Source organism: Erinaceus europaeus, chromosome 1, assembly GCF_950295315.1.
Source record: "Erinaceus europaeus chromosome 1, mEriEur2.1, whole genome shotgun sequence".
NCBI classification, from domain to species: Eukaryota; Metazoa; Chordata; class Mammalia; order Eulipotyphla; family Erinaceidae; genus Erinaceus; species Erinaceus europaeus.
Window position 1 is genome coordinate 157,443,058 of NC_080162.1, and position 19,340 is coordinate 157,462,397.

Consider the following 19,340-nt stretch of genomic DNA (forward strand, 5'->3'; position numbering starts at 1 on the left):
ATTGGAAAAAGTTAACTTAACTTTTAGGGATTTTAGAAACACTAGTATCTAGTGTTATCAGTGGTTATTATAAATATTATAACTAAGCAGTGCTCTGGAGGGGGAGAGAAAGAGGGTGTGTGTGTGTGTGTGTGTGTGTGTGTGTGTGTGTGTCTATGTAAAGAATGAATAAGGGAAACCTTACAATTGTTGGTATGCTTCTAATTCTGCTTTAAAAAACCCCTTCTGTTTCATTTGGTTTAATCCCCCTGCATTCTATTTACATAACACTGTATTCTATTTACATAACCTCTGTTAACAAGCACCACCCTCCCTCCAGGGCATTGGTGGTTCAGTGGTAGAATTCTTGCCTGCTCTGCCCCCTCTCCTTGTCATACCCTGATTTTCACCAGTCACTTTTCTCTCCACCCTCTCTGCGTCCCACCCTACTGGGCTAGTATATTTATAAGGACAAGATTGTTTGTAGTTTTTAGTTTAGCCTAGCTTGGTATAGATTGCGCTGCGTCCTGCATGAATAAAGAGATACTGCGTACAACCCAGCCATGAGTCCCGGGTCGTCTGTTACCCGCCGGTGAAGCCAGCCTGCTGAAAACAACATACAATCTCTGCAAGAAATACGGCTTTTCTGGGGCTGGGTGGTGGTGTATCTGGTCATATATTTAGAGTGAGCAAGGACCTGGGTTCAAGCCCCTGGCCCCTACCTGCAGGGGGAAAGCTTCACAAGCAATAAAGCTATGTTGCTGGCGTGTCTGTCTCCCTCCCTTGCTTCCCCCTGCTCTCAGTTTCTGGCTGTCTCTATCCAATAAAGATAATAAAATATTTTTTAAGGGGATCGGGCAGTAGCAAAGCGCAAGGACTGGTGTAAGGGTCCCGGTTCGAGCCCCTGGCTTCCCACCTGCAGGGGAGTTACTTCACAGGAAGTGAAGCAGGTCTGCAGGTGTCTGTCTTTCTCTCCCCCTCTCTGTCTTCCCCTCCTCTCTCCATTTCTCTCTGTCCTAACTGATGACATCAATAACAATAACTACAACAATAAAAAACAACAAGAGCAACAAAAGGGAAAATATATAAAAATACAAAAAAATTTAAAAAGACATAAAATATTTTTTAAAAGAAATATGGTTGTTATGGTAAATTGCCTTATCCATAGGTTTGTGCCTCGTAAAGGAAATGAACAAGTCAGAAATAATGTTTGTCTAGAGAATTAGACATCAGGTTTATGGAGAAGGTTTGCTGTCATGTATTATACCTGTCTGTCTTTACTGTATTTTATTAAACTGTTCACTTTCAAATAGAAGTAAACTGCTCCTCAGTGCTGTGTTTATTTGGACATAAAGGGAAACAGACCAAGTTTACGTTGGGGATTTTAGAACAGCACACACATCCTAAATGTTAGTGTTCTACCTTAGTGTTGCCAGCTTGATAGGCTTATGGATTTGATTTTGATATAAAGGAAGAAGAAACATATTGGAACACAGGAGATAAAACTTGATAAATAAGGAGTTAAAAAAGAAAGAAAAATTTACTTTTGAATGACTTAATTCTTCAGTCTAGAAATAGTTTCTGAAATATTTCACTCACTGAAATTTTCTTAGAGTGACTAGAGACATAGCTCGCTGGGTAAGGATGTTCCAATGATCAGCCTGGTCAGATCTGTCTGTCCATTGCTCTCTCTGCATGAAAAAAAAAAAGTGTTCAGCAATGATCAAATCTCACAATGTGCCTATGGAGGGGGCTCTTGAGGTAAACATGATTTTGGTGGGAAAGAGTACCCTTTGATACTTTCAATGAAAGTTAAGATGAAATGGATGTTTCGCGATTTTTAAAAATTCTACCACCAGTAATACTGTCTTGTCACTAACTCTAGATTTTATACTGAGAAACCAGTGCAGAGTAGTAAATACTAAATAGACAATATAGTTAGTGTTGCAACATGTGAAGAGGACAGGAGTAAATAATGTAATGGTTATGCAGAGACAGTGCTTCAGGCTCCAAAGTCCAAGTTTCATTCCCTTGTACCACCATGATCAATGCTCTGGTTTAAAAAAAAAAATGTGAAGAGGGTGCTCCACCTCCACACTGCTATGCTACAGCATCTGTTAACTCTCCCATTTAATAGACATTGAATCTTAACCATATGTTTCTCCACTGTATCATGACTAGTTAAATTGCAAAACCAACATCTTAGATCCCAAATCCATGACCTTTTCCTCTGAAGCACAAGCTCATAAGACCTTTTCTCCTGTGCTGGACACTTCTAAAATGTTTCACTCTTTCAAGCCCTTTAGATTTCTACCACTCCTAGATACTTCCTGCAGAGCACATGGGACTTAGACCTGTAGGGTCTGGTTTGTCAGGTTTTTTTTGTTATTGTTTTTTTTTTCTGATTTAAAATATTGATTTATGAAATTATGAGATAACAAGGTTATAATTTCACAGTGTTCCCACTACCAGTGTTCTGTGTCTGCATTCCCTTCATTGGAAAATTACAATAGTTCTCCTAAGGCCACAGATAATGGTTTGACTAGTATTTTTAACTATCTGTATTTATATATATTTGCCCCTTTTTTTCTATGGTCCTGTCTTCTCATCTTTTTTAAGTTATACCTACACCTATTGCTACTTCCTGAATGTCCTTCTGGTCTGTTATATATATATATATAGATATAGATATAGATATATATATATGATTTATTTACTAATGAGAAAGGTAGGAAGAGAAAGAGAGAGAACCAAACCTCACTCTGGTATATGTGCTGCCAGGGATTGAACTCGGGACCTCATGCTTGAAGAATCTAATGTTTTATCTATTGTACCTCTTCCTAGACCGCCTCATCTGGCTTTTTAAACAACAGTCATATATTTTTTAATTTTAATTTTTTTTTTATTTAAGAAAGGATAAATTAACAAATCCATAGGGTAGGAGGGATACAACTCCACACAATTCCCACCACCCAATCTCCATATCCCACCCCCTCCCCTGATAGCTTTCCCATTCTCTATCCCTCTGGGAGTATGGACCCAGGGTCGTTGTGGGTTGTAGAAGGTGGAAGGTCTGGCTTCTGTAATTGCTTCCCCGCTGAACATGGGCATTGACTGGTCGGTCCATACTCCCAGTCTGCCTCTCTCTTTCCCTAATAGGGTGGGTCTCTGGGGAAGTGGAGCTCCAGGACATATTGGTGGGGTCTTCAGTCCAGGGAAGCCTGGCCGGCATCCTGATGGCATCTGAAACCTGGTGACCTAGTAATGAAGCTGAAGGGTTGTCATTCCACACATGAAGTCTCTGGACACAGTCTGAGCTGAAGCATGTTGAGGTGGCAATCGTGTTGATTAGGTTGCGATCGGCAGATGCAATATTATTTGATGTGGATTGGGAGAGGCATACGGGAAAGTGGGCCCTATCCAAAGGTTCCAGGACTGGGGGAAGTAGAGCCTCTATAGTGGAGATGTGAGGTTCCTGCTGTAATTTAGTCAGGTCCTGCTTTTAGTTTCCCTTTCAGATCTTCTTACTCAACTTCTGTTGATGAGTGTGGGATCATCCCATACTCATCTTTATCTTTCTGACTTAGCTCACTTAACATAATTCCTTCTAGCTCTGTCCAAGATGGGTCAGAGAAGGTGGGTTCATTGTTCTTGATAGCTGCATAGTATTCCATTGTGTATATATACTACAGCTTTCTCAGCCACTCACCTGTTGTTGGGCACCTGGGTTGCTTTCAGGTTTTAGCTATTATGAATTGTGCTGCTATGAACATAGGAGTACACACCTCTTTTTGGTGGGGTGTTATGGAGTCCTTGGGGTATAATCCCAGGAGAGGAATTACTGGATTATATGGAAGGTCCCTGTCTAGCCTTCTGAGAGTTTTCCAGACTGCTCTCCACAGAGGCTGTACCAATTTACATTCCCACCAGCAATGCAAAAGGGTTCCTCTGTCCTCACAGCCTCTCCAGCATTTGTTGCTGCTGTGCTATTTGATGTATGTCATTCTTACATCAAATTGAAAAGCTTTTGCACATCCAAAGAAACTATTAAACAAAGAGACCCCTCACAGAATGGGAGAAGATCTCCACATGCCATACATCTGACAAGAGACTAATCACCAAAATATACAAAGAGCTCAGCAAACTTAGCACCAAAAAAAGCAAATGACCCCATCCATAAATGAGCAGAGGATATGAACAGAACATTCACTCCAGAGGAGATCCAAAAGGCTAACAAACATATGAAAAACTGCTCTAGGTCACTGATTGTCAGAGAAATGCAAATTAAGACAACACTAAGATACCACCTCACTCCTGTAACAGTCATATATATTTTTATATTTATTTATTTATTTTCCCTTTTGTTGCCCTTGTTTTATTGTTATTGTAGTAGTAGTAGTTGTTGTTGTTAATGTCGTCATTGTTAGAACAGAGAGAAATGGAGAGAGGAGGGGAAGACAGAGAGGGGGAGAGAAAGATAGATACCTGCAGACCTGCTTTACCACCTGTGAAGCAATTCCCCTGCAGGTGGGGAGCCAGGGGCTCGAGCCAGGATTCTTACACCAGTCCTTGCACTTTGTGCCACATATGCTTAATCCGCTGTGCTACCACCCAACTCCCAACAGTCATATATTTATGAAAATTTGTTCATTAATTTAAGAAGTACTTGTCAGTTCTCTTGTCCATGCCAGGTTCTGTTTGGCACTTAAACATGAAAAGCTAAAAGAACATCTGTGGATTTATCGATAACTGTAGGCAAACATCATGTATATGAAAAGCATCAGAGTACAGAGAAAAGAGCAACTTTCCCCAAGGAGTCTAGAAGTAGGGGTGACATTCATTTAAAAAAAATTACACGGGAGTAGGGCAGTGGCACAGTTGGTTAAGCACACGTGGCGCAAAGCGCAAGGACCGGTGTAAGGATCCCAGTTTGAGCCCCCAGCTCCCCACCTGCAGGGGAGTCACTTCACAGGCAGTGAAGCAGATCTGCAGGTGTCCATCTTTCTCTCCCTCTCTCTTTATTCCCCTCCTCTCTCCATTTCTCTGTCCTTTCCACCAACAACGACATCAATAACTGCAACAATGTTATACAACAAGAGCAACAAAAGGGAAAATAAATAAATAAATATTTAAAAACACACACACACATACATATATGTTTTTGTTGGTTTTGATGATTCAAATTCAGAGAAAAAATTTCAGACAATATTTAGAGGGGATTTAATAGGGATAAGTTCATCTTCTGGCTCCTCACAGGATCTAAATCTCCACCTATTACAGCAACAGTAATGCTTGACTGCACCGAGTTGTTTCCTGGTAAATAAATGCCCCTCTGTCAAGGGTAAACCCTTTTAACTAGCCACACACTATGGTCAGATAGTAAAAAGCTATGTACAGTGGCCAGCATAGCTCCTGGAAACAGCAGGGTTTGAAATAGGGACTACATTACAAGTGAAATTGATTGGCTCATCCCAAGCAATTTTTCAGTGAATAATAATAATAATAGTCGGGTGGTGGCATACCTGGTTGAGTGCACATGTTACAGTGCACAAGGACCCAAGTTCAAGACCCCAGCTCCTACCTGTAGGGGGAAAACTTTGGGAGAGGTGAAACAGTGTTGCAGGTGTCTCTCTCCCTCTCTTACACCCCCTTCACTCTTGATTTCTGGCTATCTCTAGCCTATAAATAAAGATAATAAAGGTATTTAAAATAATAATAATGGTAAATTTAGCTTATGTTCTTTGGACTACTACAATTATTTGTCTAACCTCCTTAGCGAGTTTGTCATTAAAAAAGAGATTTTAAAAAAAAAGAGGAGAAGGGGGGTCGGACGGTGGCGCAGTGGGTTGAGCGCACGTGGCGCAAAGCGCAGGGACCGGCGTAAGGATCCCGGTTTGAGCTCCCGGCTCCCCACCTGCAGGGGAGTCGCTTCACGGGCGGTGAAGCAGGTCTGCAGGTGTCTATCTTTCTCTCCCCCTCTCTCTGTCTTCCCCTCCTCTCTCCATTTCTCTCTGTCCTATCCAACAACAAAGCAACGACAACAACGGCAATAACAACCTCAACGAGGCTGCAACAACTAGGGCAACAAAAAGGCGAAAAAATGGCCTCCAGGAGCGGTGGATTCATGGTGCAGGCAACGAGCCCAGCAATAACCCTGGAGGGAAAAAAAAAAAAAAAAGAGGGGAAGAATAAAGAAAAAGAAGACTATTTGTGTCTTTCTCAGGTCCCTGCAATAATCCATTCATAGATTAATCCTCTTTGTCATCCACCATAGATTTGTCCCCATTCTTCCTAGATTGTAAAGAAGTTAATTGATCTTATTTTATAATTTGGAGTTAAGTAGGGTTTATTTTGATTGGTTATGGTAATCTACTTATCAATCACAGTTGTTCTTTTCAACATACTTGGTGCAAAATAGACTCTTGATTTGATTAGTTTCTAGACATAAAATTTTTTGAGAAAGCATTTATTAGTGGGGAAATAAACTGCTCTCACAAACTTTGGAGTTGTGAAAGTGAGTTGCTAACAGGTACTTCACACTTTGACAGTGTTGCTAGTGATGGAACTATCAGCCTCTGACAAAGATGATGGAAAGATATTTCATTTGGCTTTCTTTCTCTGGTCACAGTGACATTTGAAAAAGAAAGTATTGTTTCCTGTTTACTTGAGTTGTGCCCAGGACATTCTCCGGTGAGAAGCAGAAATGGTTCTTAATGCAAAGCACATGTGTTTAAGTAGTCCTTTCTGTTTTCAGAAAATACTTTTGGAAAATTGTTTTTTTTTTTTTTTTTGCTATCCACACAATATTCTCTATTAAGAACAAAACGCCAAAAGGGTGTTTACCTTGAAGTAGAGAAATTAGAGAATCAATTATCTTCAAGCCTGTCAATCAGTTATTCAAATCTGTTTGTATGGAAATAAATAACATGACATGTGTGCTAATTAAAAATTAGTTGTGTCTATTTCAGAAGCTTTCCTAGAAACCTTAGAATTTGGACTTCACTGAAGACTACTGCTTTCTAGTTTTATTGTGTATTTCATTCCTGTGTGTAGTTCTCTTATATTTTAGCCTATCCTGCTGCCATGATCACTAGCTTCTGAAGAATTTTTGTTGTGGGGGACTTCCATAGGCATGACTATGGACTAGTAGCAGCTGTTTTTTGCTCTCTCTGTCAACTAGGAAAAGCAAAGAAAATCACCTGGAAACTCAACAAAATACAATCAAGATCTCTTCAAAAACTCACCAAGCCACAGATGAGTATACACGTTTGGCTCATGTATAGAAAGGGAGTGAGGGAGCAATTTTGAGGGCTAAAACGCCATACTCAAGAACGGCTGGTGCCGGACTGAGAGTTTGGCAGCTTAGGCTCACCACTGCTGCTGGGTCTGAGTTAAAGAAAGAATGGTTTTTAGAAAAAAGGAAGTCACCTAAGCCACAGGTGTGTATGGACACTTGTGTCTTGTGGACGGCAAGAGGGTGAATGAGTGATTCCTAGCACTAAAACCTATGGCTTAGAGATGGCAGGAACCAAACTAGATTGGAAGCTCAGACACATCACTTATGGGTTTAAGTTTTAGAAACAAAAAGACTGTCATAAAGAAAAAAAAAAAATCGGGAGTTGGTGGTAGAGCAGCGGGTTAAGCGCATGTGGCACAAAGCGCAAGGACTGGTGTAAAGATGCCAGCTCGGGTCCTTGGCTCCCCACCTGCGGGGGGGGGGGGGGTCGCTTCACAAGCAGTGAAGCAGGTTCTCTCCCACTCTCTGTCTTCCCCTCCTCTCTCCATTTCTCTCTGTTCTACAGAAAAAAAATTATCTAAAAACTCACCAATTTACAACTATGACGTTTTGAGTTGTTACTGCTGTTGCCCCACAGAGGCTGGAACAGCAGCAAGAGATACCCTGTATTGACATCAGCAAGAGAGACCCTGTATTGACATCAAGGTAACAGAACTGCCCCAATGACTCAGGATAAAAACCTCCCCTCCTCAGCCAAGATACATAAACAAGGAAGTTGAACATCTTAGCCACAGCATCTCCTACTGGCACAACAATAAAGTCCACACTAAATAAGGAAATAGAAATAGACAGCAAATGATCAAGTAGACAGAGATCTAGAATAAATGATGAGGATAAAGTTCAGAAAGCTCATTATAAAATCAATTCAAGAAACTAAATTTAAGGCTCAAGAACTTATTTTACCATAAAATTATAAAGTACAGAAAGAAAAAGGAAGGAAGGAAGGAAGAAAGAAAGAAAGGGAAAGGAAAGGAAAGAAAAGAAAAGGTAAGAAAAGAAAAGAAAAGAAAAGAGAAAAGAAAACTCCAAACAGAAATGCAGGGACTAAAGGACACTTTGAATGCAGTTCAGGCTGAGGTAAGAGACCTTGGAAGTAGACTTAACCAGGTGGAGAAAAGAACATCAACACTAGAAAACACAACCACCTCACTCTGTGAATTTAAAACTTCTGGAGGGGAGTTGGGGGGTAGCACAGCAGGTTAAGCGCACATGGTGCAAAGCACAAGGACCAGCTTAAGGATCCCAGTTCGAGCCCCTGGCACTCCACCTGCAGGGGGGTCGCTTCACAGGTGGTGAAGCAGGTTTGTAGGTGTCTGTCTTTCTTTCCCCCCTCAGTCTCACCTCTTCTCTCAGTTTCTCTCTGTCCTATCCAACAATAACACCAATGGCAACGATAACAATGACAATAACAAGGACAACAAAATGGGGAAAAAAATGGCCTCCAGGAGCAGTGGATTCGTAGTGCAGGCACCGAACCCCAGCAGTAACCATGGAGGCTAAATAAATAAATAAATAAACAAACAAACTTCTGGAGAGGAAAGGCTTAGGAAAAATGAAGTACTTCTCAACAAAATAGCAGACTCCATCAGAAAGATGAACATCAGACTTATTTGCATCCCTGAGAAAGTAGAGAAAGAAAGAGGAGTAGAGAACATATTCAAAGAAATTTTAGAGAATTTTCCATACCTGAGCAATGTTCAAAATATAGAAATCCAAGAGTGTGAATTCACACCTAAATTTTTGAATCCAAAATGACACAGACCGAGACACATTACTATAAAACTATCTAAAACCAGGGACAAGGGAAAAACATTGCAGGCTTCCAAGGAAGGGAAGAAAGTCACATACAAATGTAGAACCATCAAGCTTTCATCAGATTTCTCATCACAAACCCTAGAGGCAAGGAGGCAGTGGAATGGCATATTCACAGTATTAAAAGATAAGAATTGCCTGCTACTTTTTCTGTATCTTGCTAAATTATCTTTCAAATATAAGAGGGAAATAAAGATCTTCTCAAACATTCAGAAACTGAAGGAATTTGTGACTACCAACCCTCCCCTGCAAGAATTTCTGAGAGGTGTTTAACATGAAGAGGCAAAGGAATCTCAGTTTTTAATGTGGTGATCAGTATTAGAATAGAACAAGGAGCAAAACAACACCAGAGAAAACCAGACACAGGAAAGGGGAGAGCAGAATAGAGCAACATAGTTCAATGTTGGTGAGAACCAAGTCCAACTTGAAAAAGACTCTGTAGACTGATCTATAAAAGAAGCAAAAATAACCCAGTAAAAAGTGGGCCAAAGAACTAAACAGTTTTCTTTTTTATTATTATTAGTGATTTTAAAAATTGCAAGATAATGGGTATAGCTCTGTACTATTCCCATGACAAGAGTTCTGAATCCCCAGTCCCTCCATTGTAAGCTATAGCATTAAAAAAAAAAATTTTAATATTTATTTTCCCTTTATTGCCCTTGTTGTTTTTTATTGTTGTTGTAGTTATTGTTGTTATTGGTGTCATCATTTTTAGATAGGACAGAGAGAAATGGAGAGAGGGGAAGACAGAGAGGAGGAGAGAAAGCTAGACACCTGCAGACCTGCTTCACCACCTGTGAAGCGACTCCCCTGCAGGTGGGGAGCTGGGGCATGGAACTGGTATCCTTACGTCATGCCACATGCACTTAACCCATGCGCTACTGCCCAACTCCTTACAGCAGTTCTTTTAAGGTTGTAGATATGGGTCAACTGTATGTTTTTATTTGTATATATTTGTCCCTCCCCTCTGTTGTTAGGCCTCATCTTCTCTTACTTTCCAAGTCACACATACACCTATTATCACAAACAAATGTCCCTCTTTTTCTCCTCTTCTCTCTCTGGGTCTTGATGGAGTTAGAGTTCAGAGCTCGCTGGTCATCTCCCCATAACGTTTCTCTCCCACTGGGAGTATGGAACAGAATTATTCTTGGGGTGCAGAGGATGGGAGATCTGGCTTCTATAATTGCTTCTCTACTGGACATGAGCGATGGCAGGTTGATCCATATCCCCAACCTAAACAGACAATTTTCTAAAGAGATACACATGGCCCACAGACACATGAAGAAATGCTCCACTTTACTTCTCATTACAGAAATGCTAATTAAAACTATTTTTAAATGCCATCTCACACCTGAGAGAATGGCTTACATCAACAAACCAGGAAATGACGTTGGAGGGGTTGTGGAGCAAAGTTCTGCTCACTGCTGGTGGGAATGCAAACTGATATGGCCCCTTTGGAAGCCTGTATGGAGAGTCCTTAAATAAAAATGGAACTACATTATAACCCAGCAATAACACTCTTAAGCATTTATCCAGTGAACACTCAAGCACTAATTCAAAGGGACATATGCACCCCTATGTTCACAGCTGCATTATTCACAATAGCCAAACAGTGAACGCAGCCTAGATGCCCACCATCAGATGACTGACTAAAGAAGTTATACATGGGATATACATTCCATGGAATACTACTTTACAATATAAAAGATGATATTGTGTCCTTTGGGACAAAATGGATGAACTGGAGGTGATTATGCTTAGTGAAATAAGAAAAGAGATGAAAGACAACTACCAGATGGTCTCACTCATATGTGGAATCTAGAGATCTGATTTAAATGAACTTGCCCCCCCCAAAAAAAAATAAACAAAACAGAGGCAAGCAAACGGTTTTTTTTAATTTATAAAAAGGAAACATTGACTAAACAATTGGATAAGAGGGGTACAACTTCACACAATTCCCACCACCAGAACGCTGTATCCCATCCCCTCCCCTGATAGCTTTTCTATTCTTTATCCCTCTGGGAGTATGGACCCAAGGTCATTGTGGGATGCATAAGGTGGAAGGTCTGGCTTCTGTAGTTGCTTCCCCGCTGAACATGGGCGTTGACAGGTCAATCCATACTCCCAGCCTGTCTTTCTCTTTCCTTACTGGGGAAGGGCTCTGGGGAAACAGAGCTTCAGGACACATTGGTGGGGTTGTCTGTCCAGGGAAGTCTGGTCGGCCTCCTCTTAGCATCTGGAACCTGGTGGTTGAAAAGAGAGTTAACATACAAAGCCAAACAAATTGTTGACTAATCATGGACCTAAAGGCTGGAATAGTGCAGATGAAGAGTTGGGTGTGTGTGTGTGTGTGTCTCTGTTTTGTAGATAGCTAGTAGGCATATTTTAGTTACATTTCAAAGGGCCTTTGGCTATACTAGTGTTTTTTTTTTTTTCTTTTGGCCTGGGCCTGAAATCTGATATACAGGTAGATCCTAATTATTGTCTGGGGAGATGATGTCATGGCTGGCAGAAGGACCAGAAAGCTGGATCAAGGAAGAGAGTAGCTCCCAAATATGGGAAAGGTGTATAAATATTGTTGATTGTAAACCCCATCAATTTGATGTGATCTGGGGCCCATATTCAGCTTAGAAGCCTGTGTGGCCTCTGCATCCCTGTAGATCTGAGCTCACATTCTGTGATCATAAGTAGGAACATTCCAAGCTGCCCCAATATCAGGACCTATTTTCCTCAGGTGTAGCATAGAGTATATTGTCCAGCCTCCCTTCAGAGGATGGAACATTCTCTACTATTGTTGATCCAAGTTGAGGGCAAGGTCCTATAGGGGCTCACAAAGGCAAACTTCTTTTAAGACTTATGAGAAATATGGTGGTTTTCTTTGTGAGCTGGGAGGGTGGGGATATAGAACTTTAGTGGCAGGTGTAGTGTGTAACTATATAGTATAACCTTAGTCTTGTAACAAAGTGTTAGTAACAAATAAAATGTTTTAAAATGAAAAAAAGAATTTGGGCGGGTAGAGGTAAATATAATGGTTATGCAAAGAGACTCTCATGCCTGAGGCTCCAAAGTCCCAGGTTCGATTGCCTGTACCACCATAAGCCAGAGATGAGCAGTGCTCTAGTTTAAAAAAAATAAATTGGAATCAAAGTACATATTCACCAGTTCTTGAACTGGTAGAATCAGAATCAGTGTTGTTCCAGCATCATGGCCAAGTTCACTGGTGTTGGTGGTTGCATGTGTGCACTAATGAGTGAAAGTTAATACTGTAGGTTTCTTTTGATTTTCAGAAAAACTAGTTATGACATACATAATATTAATCTCAGTCTGTGTGTATTTGGTAGACTCATTGGTTATTATATAACATTTGTGACAATAAGATAATAAAATGATGGGTATAAGTTCCACACCACTTAACATTGAATTACATTAAGAAAAGGAGTTGAGTATTCATATTACTTAGGAAATAACACCAGTACCATGGGTATGTGTTTTATAGTATACTGTTGTTGACAAAAAAATGACTCAACCATATTTTAAAATAGAGTTAAAAATATGTTTGCTGCATGTATAGTGATTTTCTTAAAAGGCTAGATTAATGTTTTTAAAATATATTTTAATTTATTTATTAATGAGAGTGATAGGAAGAGAGAGAAAGGATCAGACATCACTCTGGTACATGTGCTGCCGGGGATGGAACTCAGGAACTCATGCTTGAGAGTCCCAACTCTCTATCCACTGCGCCACCTCCCAGACAACAGATTAAGAGTTTTTCAGATAAATTTAGTTATTTTAAAAATCTGCCTGTTTGGGATGAAACTGAATATCGTCTTTAAAATTGTCTCCATGAGTGAAAATATTATAGACAATATTATCTCTAAGTTTGCTACTAAGGGATAAAGGCAAATGAGTATAATATACATGCCTGTTTTGTTACAAAATTATGCACATTTAATTAAAGCACAGCATTACTCTTCCCAGATGCATCATTCAGTTTTTTTGTGAAACTTAGAATATTTAATCTTTTTTCCCAATATTTATTTTATTTATTCCCTTTTTGCTGCCCTTGTTGTTTTATTGTTGTAGTTATTACTGTTGTCATTGTTGTTGGATAGGACAGAGAGAAATGGAGAGAGGAGGGGAAGATAGAGAGAGGGAGAGAAAGATAAGACACCTGCTTCACTGCTTGTCAAGCGACTCCCCAGCAGGTGGGGAGCTGGGGGCTTGAACTGGGATTCTTACGCCGGTTCTTGCGTTTGACACCACCTGTGCTTAACCCACTGCGCTACAGGCCGACTCCCAGAATATTTAATCTTTTTTTGTGTTAATTTCATGTCATTTCACCCCTCATTTGAAACCAGAAGAGTTATATTTTTATTGCTAAAAAACTCTCGGTCAGATTGACCTTCTTTGTCAGTTTAGTATGAACTGTAGAATATCGTCTAGTTTTTCTCCCCCCACCTGAAATTTGAGTTTTAACGATGAGAAAATAATTTAAATATTAAGAGGTGTAACTAGGCATGTACTTTAATAGGTAAATGTGATAATATGGAGTATTAAACTTTTAAAAAAATAGGTTCACTGCTTTAACTTTTTAAATATTTATTTTCCCTTTTGTTACCCTTGTTGTATTTTATTGTTGTTGTAGTTATTATTGTTGTTATTATTGATGTCGTCGTTGTTAGATAGGACAGAGAGAAATGGAGAGAGGAGGGGAAGACAAAGACAGAGAGAGAGAGAGAAATAGACACCTGCAGACCTGCTTCACTGTGAAGCGACTCCCCTGTAGGTGGGGAGCGGGGGGGGGGGGGGGTGGTTTGAACCCGGGATTCTTTTGCTGGCCCTTGCCCTTGGTGCCACGTGGCGCTTAACCTGCTGCTCTGTGGCACGAAGCACTTAACCCGCTGCTCTACCGACTCCCAGTATTAAATTTTTATTACCTATTACAGATGTTAACTAGCATTATAGTAAAGATTAGCGAGGCATTCGTAATTAGTTTTAGAAGTCCTTCAAGTCTACCTTACAAAAATAAGAAGGAAATGAGTAAACATACTGCGAATGTAATTCTTGGGACTGTGGGTAGTTTTCTATCTTTTCTTTATGTATATATCCCCCCTTTTGTTGCCCTTGTTGTTTAACATTGTGGTTATTGATGTCATTGTTGTTGGATAGGACAGAGAAATGGAGAGAGGAGAGGAAGACAGAGAGGGGGAGAGAAAGAAAGACACCTGCAGACCTGCTTCAGCGCTTGTGAAGCGATTGGGGGGGGGCTGGAACTGGGATCCTTACGCAGGTCCTTGCACTTTGTGTCACTTGCGCTTAACCCGCTGCGTCACCACCTGACTCCCCCTTTTTTTATATATTTTAAAAATATTTTATTTATTAATGAGAAACATAGGAGAAAGAGCCAGACATCACTCTGGTACATGTGCTGCCGGGAATTGAACTCAGGACCTCATGCTTGAGAGTCCAATGCTTTATCCATTGCGCCACCTCCGGGACCACAGTTTTGTATATTTTCTTAATATAACTAATCTAGAGCAGGCTAAACACCTTTATGATTCTTATTCATTTTGATAGACTAACCCTATTATTATTCATTTTGATAGACTAACCCTGTACCTATTGTGAGTTTGTTCACTTTACTGGAAAAGAGCAGAAAAATTTGCTACTTTGGAGTTTGCTTTTTTGTGTGTAAATCATGTCTCCTTTGCAGATAAATTGCCCTTATAGTTTACATTTATTTTCGTGATCATTTTGCGTTAAATTTGTATAAATTAATATAAATTTGCGTAAAGTGTGAGACTTGACACATTCTTCTTCCTTTGTATAATGAAAAGACTACTTCTTTGGGCAGAGGGTGGATAGCATGATAGTTATGCAAAAAGATTCTCCTGCCTGAGGCTCCAAAGTCATAGGTTCAAACCCTGTACCACCATAAGCCAGAGCTTAACAGTGCTCTGCTTAAAAAAAAAAACAAAACTTCCTTTAGTGAAGTGCTTTGGCAAAATTAATTGGACAGATTAGTTGACTGTTTCTGGATCCATTATTCTGTCTCATTAGTCTGTTTCTGGCAAACGCTAGAAGAAGAAGAAGTCTGTTTCTATCCTTCCATCAAGACCACACTGTTGATTATCATAATCATATAATATGCCTTGAAATTATATAGTGATTACCTTCACCTTTTTTTTTACTTTTTTTTTTTTTTTTTTTTTGCCTCCAGGGTTGTTGCTGGGGTTCCAGCATGCCTGCACTACGAATCCACTGCTCCTGGAGGCCATTTTTCCCATTTTACTGCCCTTATTGTTGTTATTGTTATTGTTGCCATTGCTGTTATTGTTGTTGAATAGGCAAAGAGAAATTGAGAGAGGAGGGGAAGACAGAGAGGGGGAGAGAAAGAAAGACACCTGCAGACCTGCTTCACCGCTTGTGAAGTGACTCTCCCTGCAGGTGGGGATCTGGGGGTCTCAAACTGAGATCCTTGTGCCGGTCCTTGTGCTTCGCATGTGTGCTTAACCCACTGCACTACCTCCTGCCCCTCCCCTTTTAAATATTCTAACTCTTTTGCCTTCCATACAAACAGCTTTATTTTTTTATAACTTGTATTAAGATTTAATTGGCAAATAAAAGTTTTATCTACTTAAGGTGTACAGTGTGATGATTTAGCAGTGAAGCAGGGTTTCTTTGTCCCCACACCTCTCCAGCATTTGTTGCTGCTATCTTTTCTGATGTATGACATTCTCATAGGAGTAAAGTGATATCTCATTGCTGTCTTTATTTTTATATCTCTGACAATCAATGACTTGGAACATTTTTTCATGTTTCTCGGCCTTTGGAACCCTTTTGTGGTCAATATTCTTTTCATGTCCTCTCCCCATTTTTGGGTGGGATCATTTGTTTTCTTCTTGTTGAGTTTGGCAAGCTCTTTATATATTTTGGTTATTAGCCTCTTGTCTGATGTATAGCATGTAAAGATCTACCATTCTGTGAGGGGTCTCTTGGTTTGGGTATTGGTTTCTTTTGCTGTGCATAGCTTTTTAATTTGATGTAGTCCTATTGGTTTATTCTTACCTTAGTCTTCTTTGTAATTAGATTTGTTTCATTGAAAATGTCTTTAAAATTTATGCGGAAAAGAGTTCTGCCAATATATTCCTTTAAGTATCTGATAGTTTCTGGTCTAACATCCAAGTCCTTGATCCACTTGGAATTTACTTTTGTGTTTGGTGAAATATAGTGGTTCAGTTTCATTCTTCTGCATGTTTCAACCTTTTTTTTTTTTTTTTTCCTGACACCATTCGTTGAAGAGACTCTGCTTTCCCCATTTAATGGTCTGGGCACCTTTGTCAAAGGTTATATGTCCATAGGTGTGGATGTTTACTTCTGGGTTTTTTATTCTATTCCACTGGTCAGTGTGTCTATTCATGTTCCAGTACCAAGCAGTTTTGATGACAATGGCCCTATAATACAATTTGAGATCTGGGAGTGTGATGCCTCCAGTTCTGTTCTTTCTCCTCAAGATTGTTTTGGAAATTCTAGGTATTTTGTGGTTCCAGATAAACATTTGAAGCATTTGTTCTATTCTCCTAAAAAGTGTGATTGGGATCTTTATGGGGATTGCATTAAACTTTTATATGGCTCTGGGTAGTATATTCATTTTAATGATGTTAATTATTCTTCCAGCCCATGAACATGGGTTGAACATCATCTTTCTACTTCTTTGTATCTTTTTTTCTATTTCCTTGAGTAGTGACTCATAATTTTCAGTATTCAAGTCTTCCACTTCCTTGGTTAGATTTATTCCTAGATATTTTATTGTCTTTGTTGCTATAGTAAAAGGAATTAATTTCTGGATTTCTTATTCTTCTAATTTATTGTTTGTGTAAAGGAATGCTACTGACTTTTGTATGTTAATTTTGTAGCCTGACACCATACAATATTGCCTGATAATTTCCAAAAGCTTCCCGCTGGATTCCTTAGGTTTTTCTGTGTATACAATCATGTCATCTGCAAACAGGGAGAGTTTGACTTCTTCTCTTCCAGTCTGTATCCCTTTAATTCCTTGCTCCTGCCTGATTGCTATGGCAAGAACTTACAACACTATGTTGAATAGTAATGGTGATAGTGGGAAGCCCGATCTGGTACCTGATGTAAGGGGGAATGCTTCCAGTTTTTCACCACTGAGTATGATGTTCACTCTAGGTTTGCTATATAGGGACTTCACTATCTTGAGGGATTTTCCATCTATTCCCATTTTCTGTAGCATTTTGATTATAAAGGGATGTTGGATTTTGTCAAAGGCTTTCTCTACACCTATTGATATGACCATGTGGGTTTTGGTCTTGCATTTATTATTGTGGTGGATAGCATTGATTAATTTACGTGTATTTCTGAATTCTGTTTGCCAATATTTTATTAATTTTTACCTATATTTTTAAAAAAACTTTTATTTCTATTTTTTTTTACTGATTTAACACTGGATTATAATATTATAAGGTTTTAGGAGTATAGCCTCAGTCCACTCACCATTAAAGTGCCATATCCCCCTACCACCTCTACTCCTCATTCCCTCCAATATTCCTTTTTTTTTTTTTTTTAAACCATAGCACTGTTCAGTTCTGGCTTATGGTGGTGTGGGAGATTGAACCTGGGAGCTCAGAACCTTAGACATGAGAGTCTCTTTACATAACCATTATGCTATCTACTCCTACCCTCCCTCCAGTATTCCAATGGAGTTCTTTTGCCAGTCCTCTGTCTCTACTATTATTTTGTTTGTATAGAATGCCAGGAATTTTGCTGTACTAAGTGGCAGACATGGGGAAAAGAATTTCTGCTCTGTCTTCCACAAAATAGAAGTTCTAGAGGCCAGACAATGGCACATTTGGTTAAGCACCCACATTACAGTACACAAGGACCCATATTCAAGCCCCTGGTCTCCACCAACATGGGGAGAAGCTTCACAAGTGGTGAAGCCATCCTGCAGGGTGTGTGTGTGTGTGTGTGTGTGTGTGTGTGTGTGTGTCTCCTTGTCTTTACCTCTCCTCTTAATTTCTTTCTGTCTCTATTCAACAAATAAATAATACAAAGTATTAGGGAAAATAGAAGTTCTAACCTTCCGTGAATGTTAGGCAGCACTATCTGTTTTGAGGAATTTACCTGTGTTAAGAGACTTTTTCAATGAAAGTCAGATTCTAGGAGGAGCCAGAAGAATTTTGTCCTTTATAATATCTGACTCCTTTGTCTATGTAAGGTATTTCAGTGGTTGTGTTTCCTTGAATAGCAAAAGTCCTTTGGAATTTGATGCCATGTTTTTTAAAAGACTAGCTCTGTGGAAATGTTGGAAAGTTGTATTTACCACTCCCGTTTGCTTCCATGACTGGGCAATTCTTGGGGGGCAATACTGGTCTTCACTTGCTTCCTGCAAGGTTCCTTGAGGTACTCTAAGGCTAGCATACCAGGTGTGAAAGACCTGGGAGTTTAAACCCAGGAACTCAAGGACCTTATTTTTATCCCATGCACCTGACACTAGGATTTCACTGGAAAAGTGGAATCAGACCCACTGATGATCACTCCTGAATGTGTGCAGGTGACTGTTACATGGTAGGATGATTTTATCCATATTGGGCAAATTATTGCTTCTTTCACTGCTGTTTTCTTGATTAGTATGATCATGAGGGGACTGCAACATTTCTAAAGATCTGTTATATTTCTTTTTTTTTCCAGGCAAAAACTTATTATACCAAATCAAAGTTGCCCTATTATTCTGAATACTTACTTTTGTAAGAAAGTTGCTGCCAAAGAACTATCAAAACCGGTGCAAGAAGTTCACTATTGGGACACACTCCTTCCAAGAAGAAGCATCACTTTGGCCCAGATGTTTAGACTTAAGAGTCCAACATGGAAGCCACCTCAAAGCCAGGTAAGTGCTCATTGACCTAGAGAATGATACAGAATTTGAAAGGGCTTCAGCAAGTGGAGATGTTTACCTGTGGTCTCCTTCCACATATACAACAGACAGTATGTGCTGGAACACTTTTATTGTTATGCCTGAAGAAATCATGTGTCTGGGGCTGGGAGACAACTTATCCTCTAGACCATGCTCTTCCTCAAACATCGAGCTCTGGGTTCTGGTCCTGACTTCCCACAGGAGCACCATGAATGGTGGAGTGTTGCTGCAGTGCCTTTCCTCTCTCTGTGTCTGTCCTTTCCTCTCCTCCATCTCTCTCTCCCTCTAAGTAAAAAGGAATGAAAATATTGG

At 39.8% G+C, this 19,340-nt stretch overlaps 1 protein-coding gene across 2 annotated transcripts in view; it reads left to right on the top strand.

The window, feature by feature from the left end:
• Positions 1–19,340, top strand: part of SPIDR (scaffold protein involved in DNA repair) — a 302,493-nt gene that overhangs the window by 128,006 nt on the left and 155,147 nt on the right. Inside the window, exon 4 of one of the 2 annotated variants that reach the window (XM_016190741.2) lies at positions 18,806–19,001. In XM_016190741.2, coding sequence (XP_016046227.2) covers positions 18,806–19,001 — 196 coding nt within the window. Of the gene's footprint in view, positions 1–18,805; positions 19,002–19,340 lie in introns of those variants that run through there. The other variant, XM_060198599.1, reaches the window with a different exon arrangement.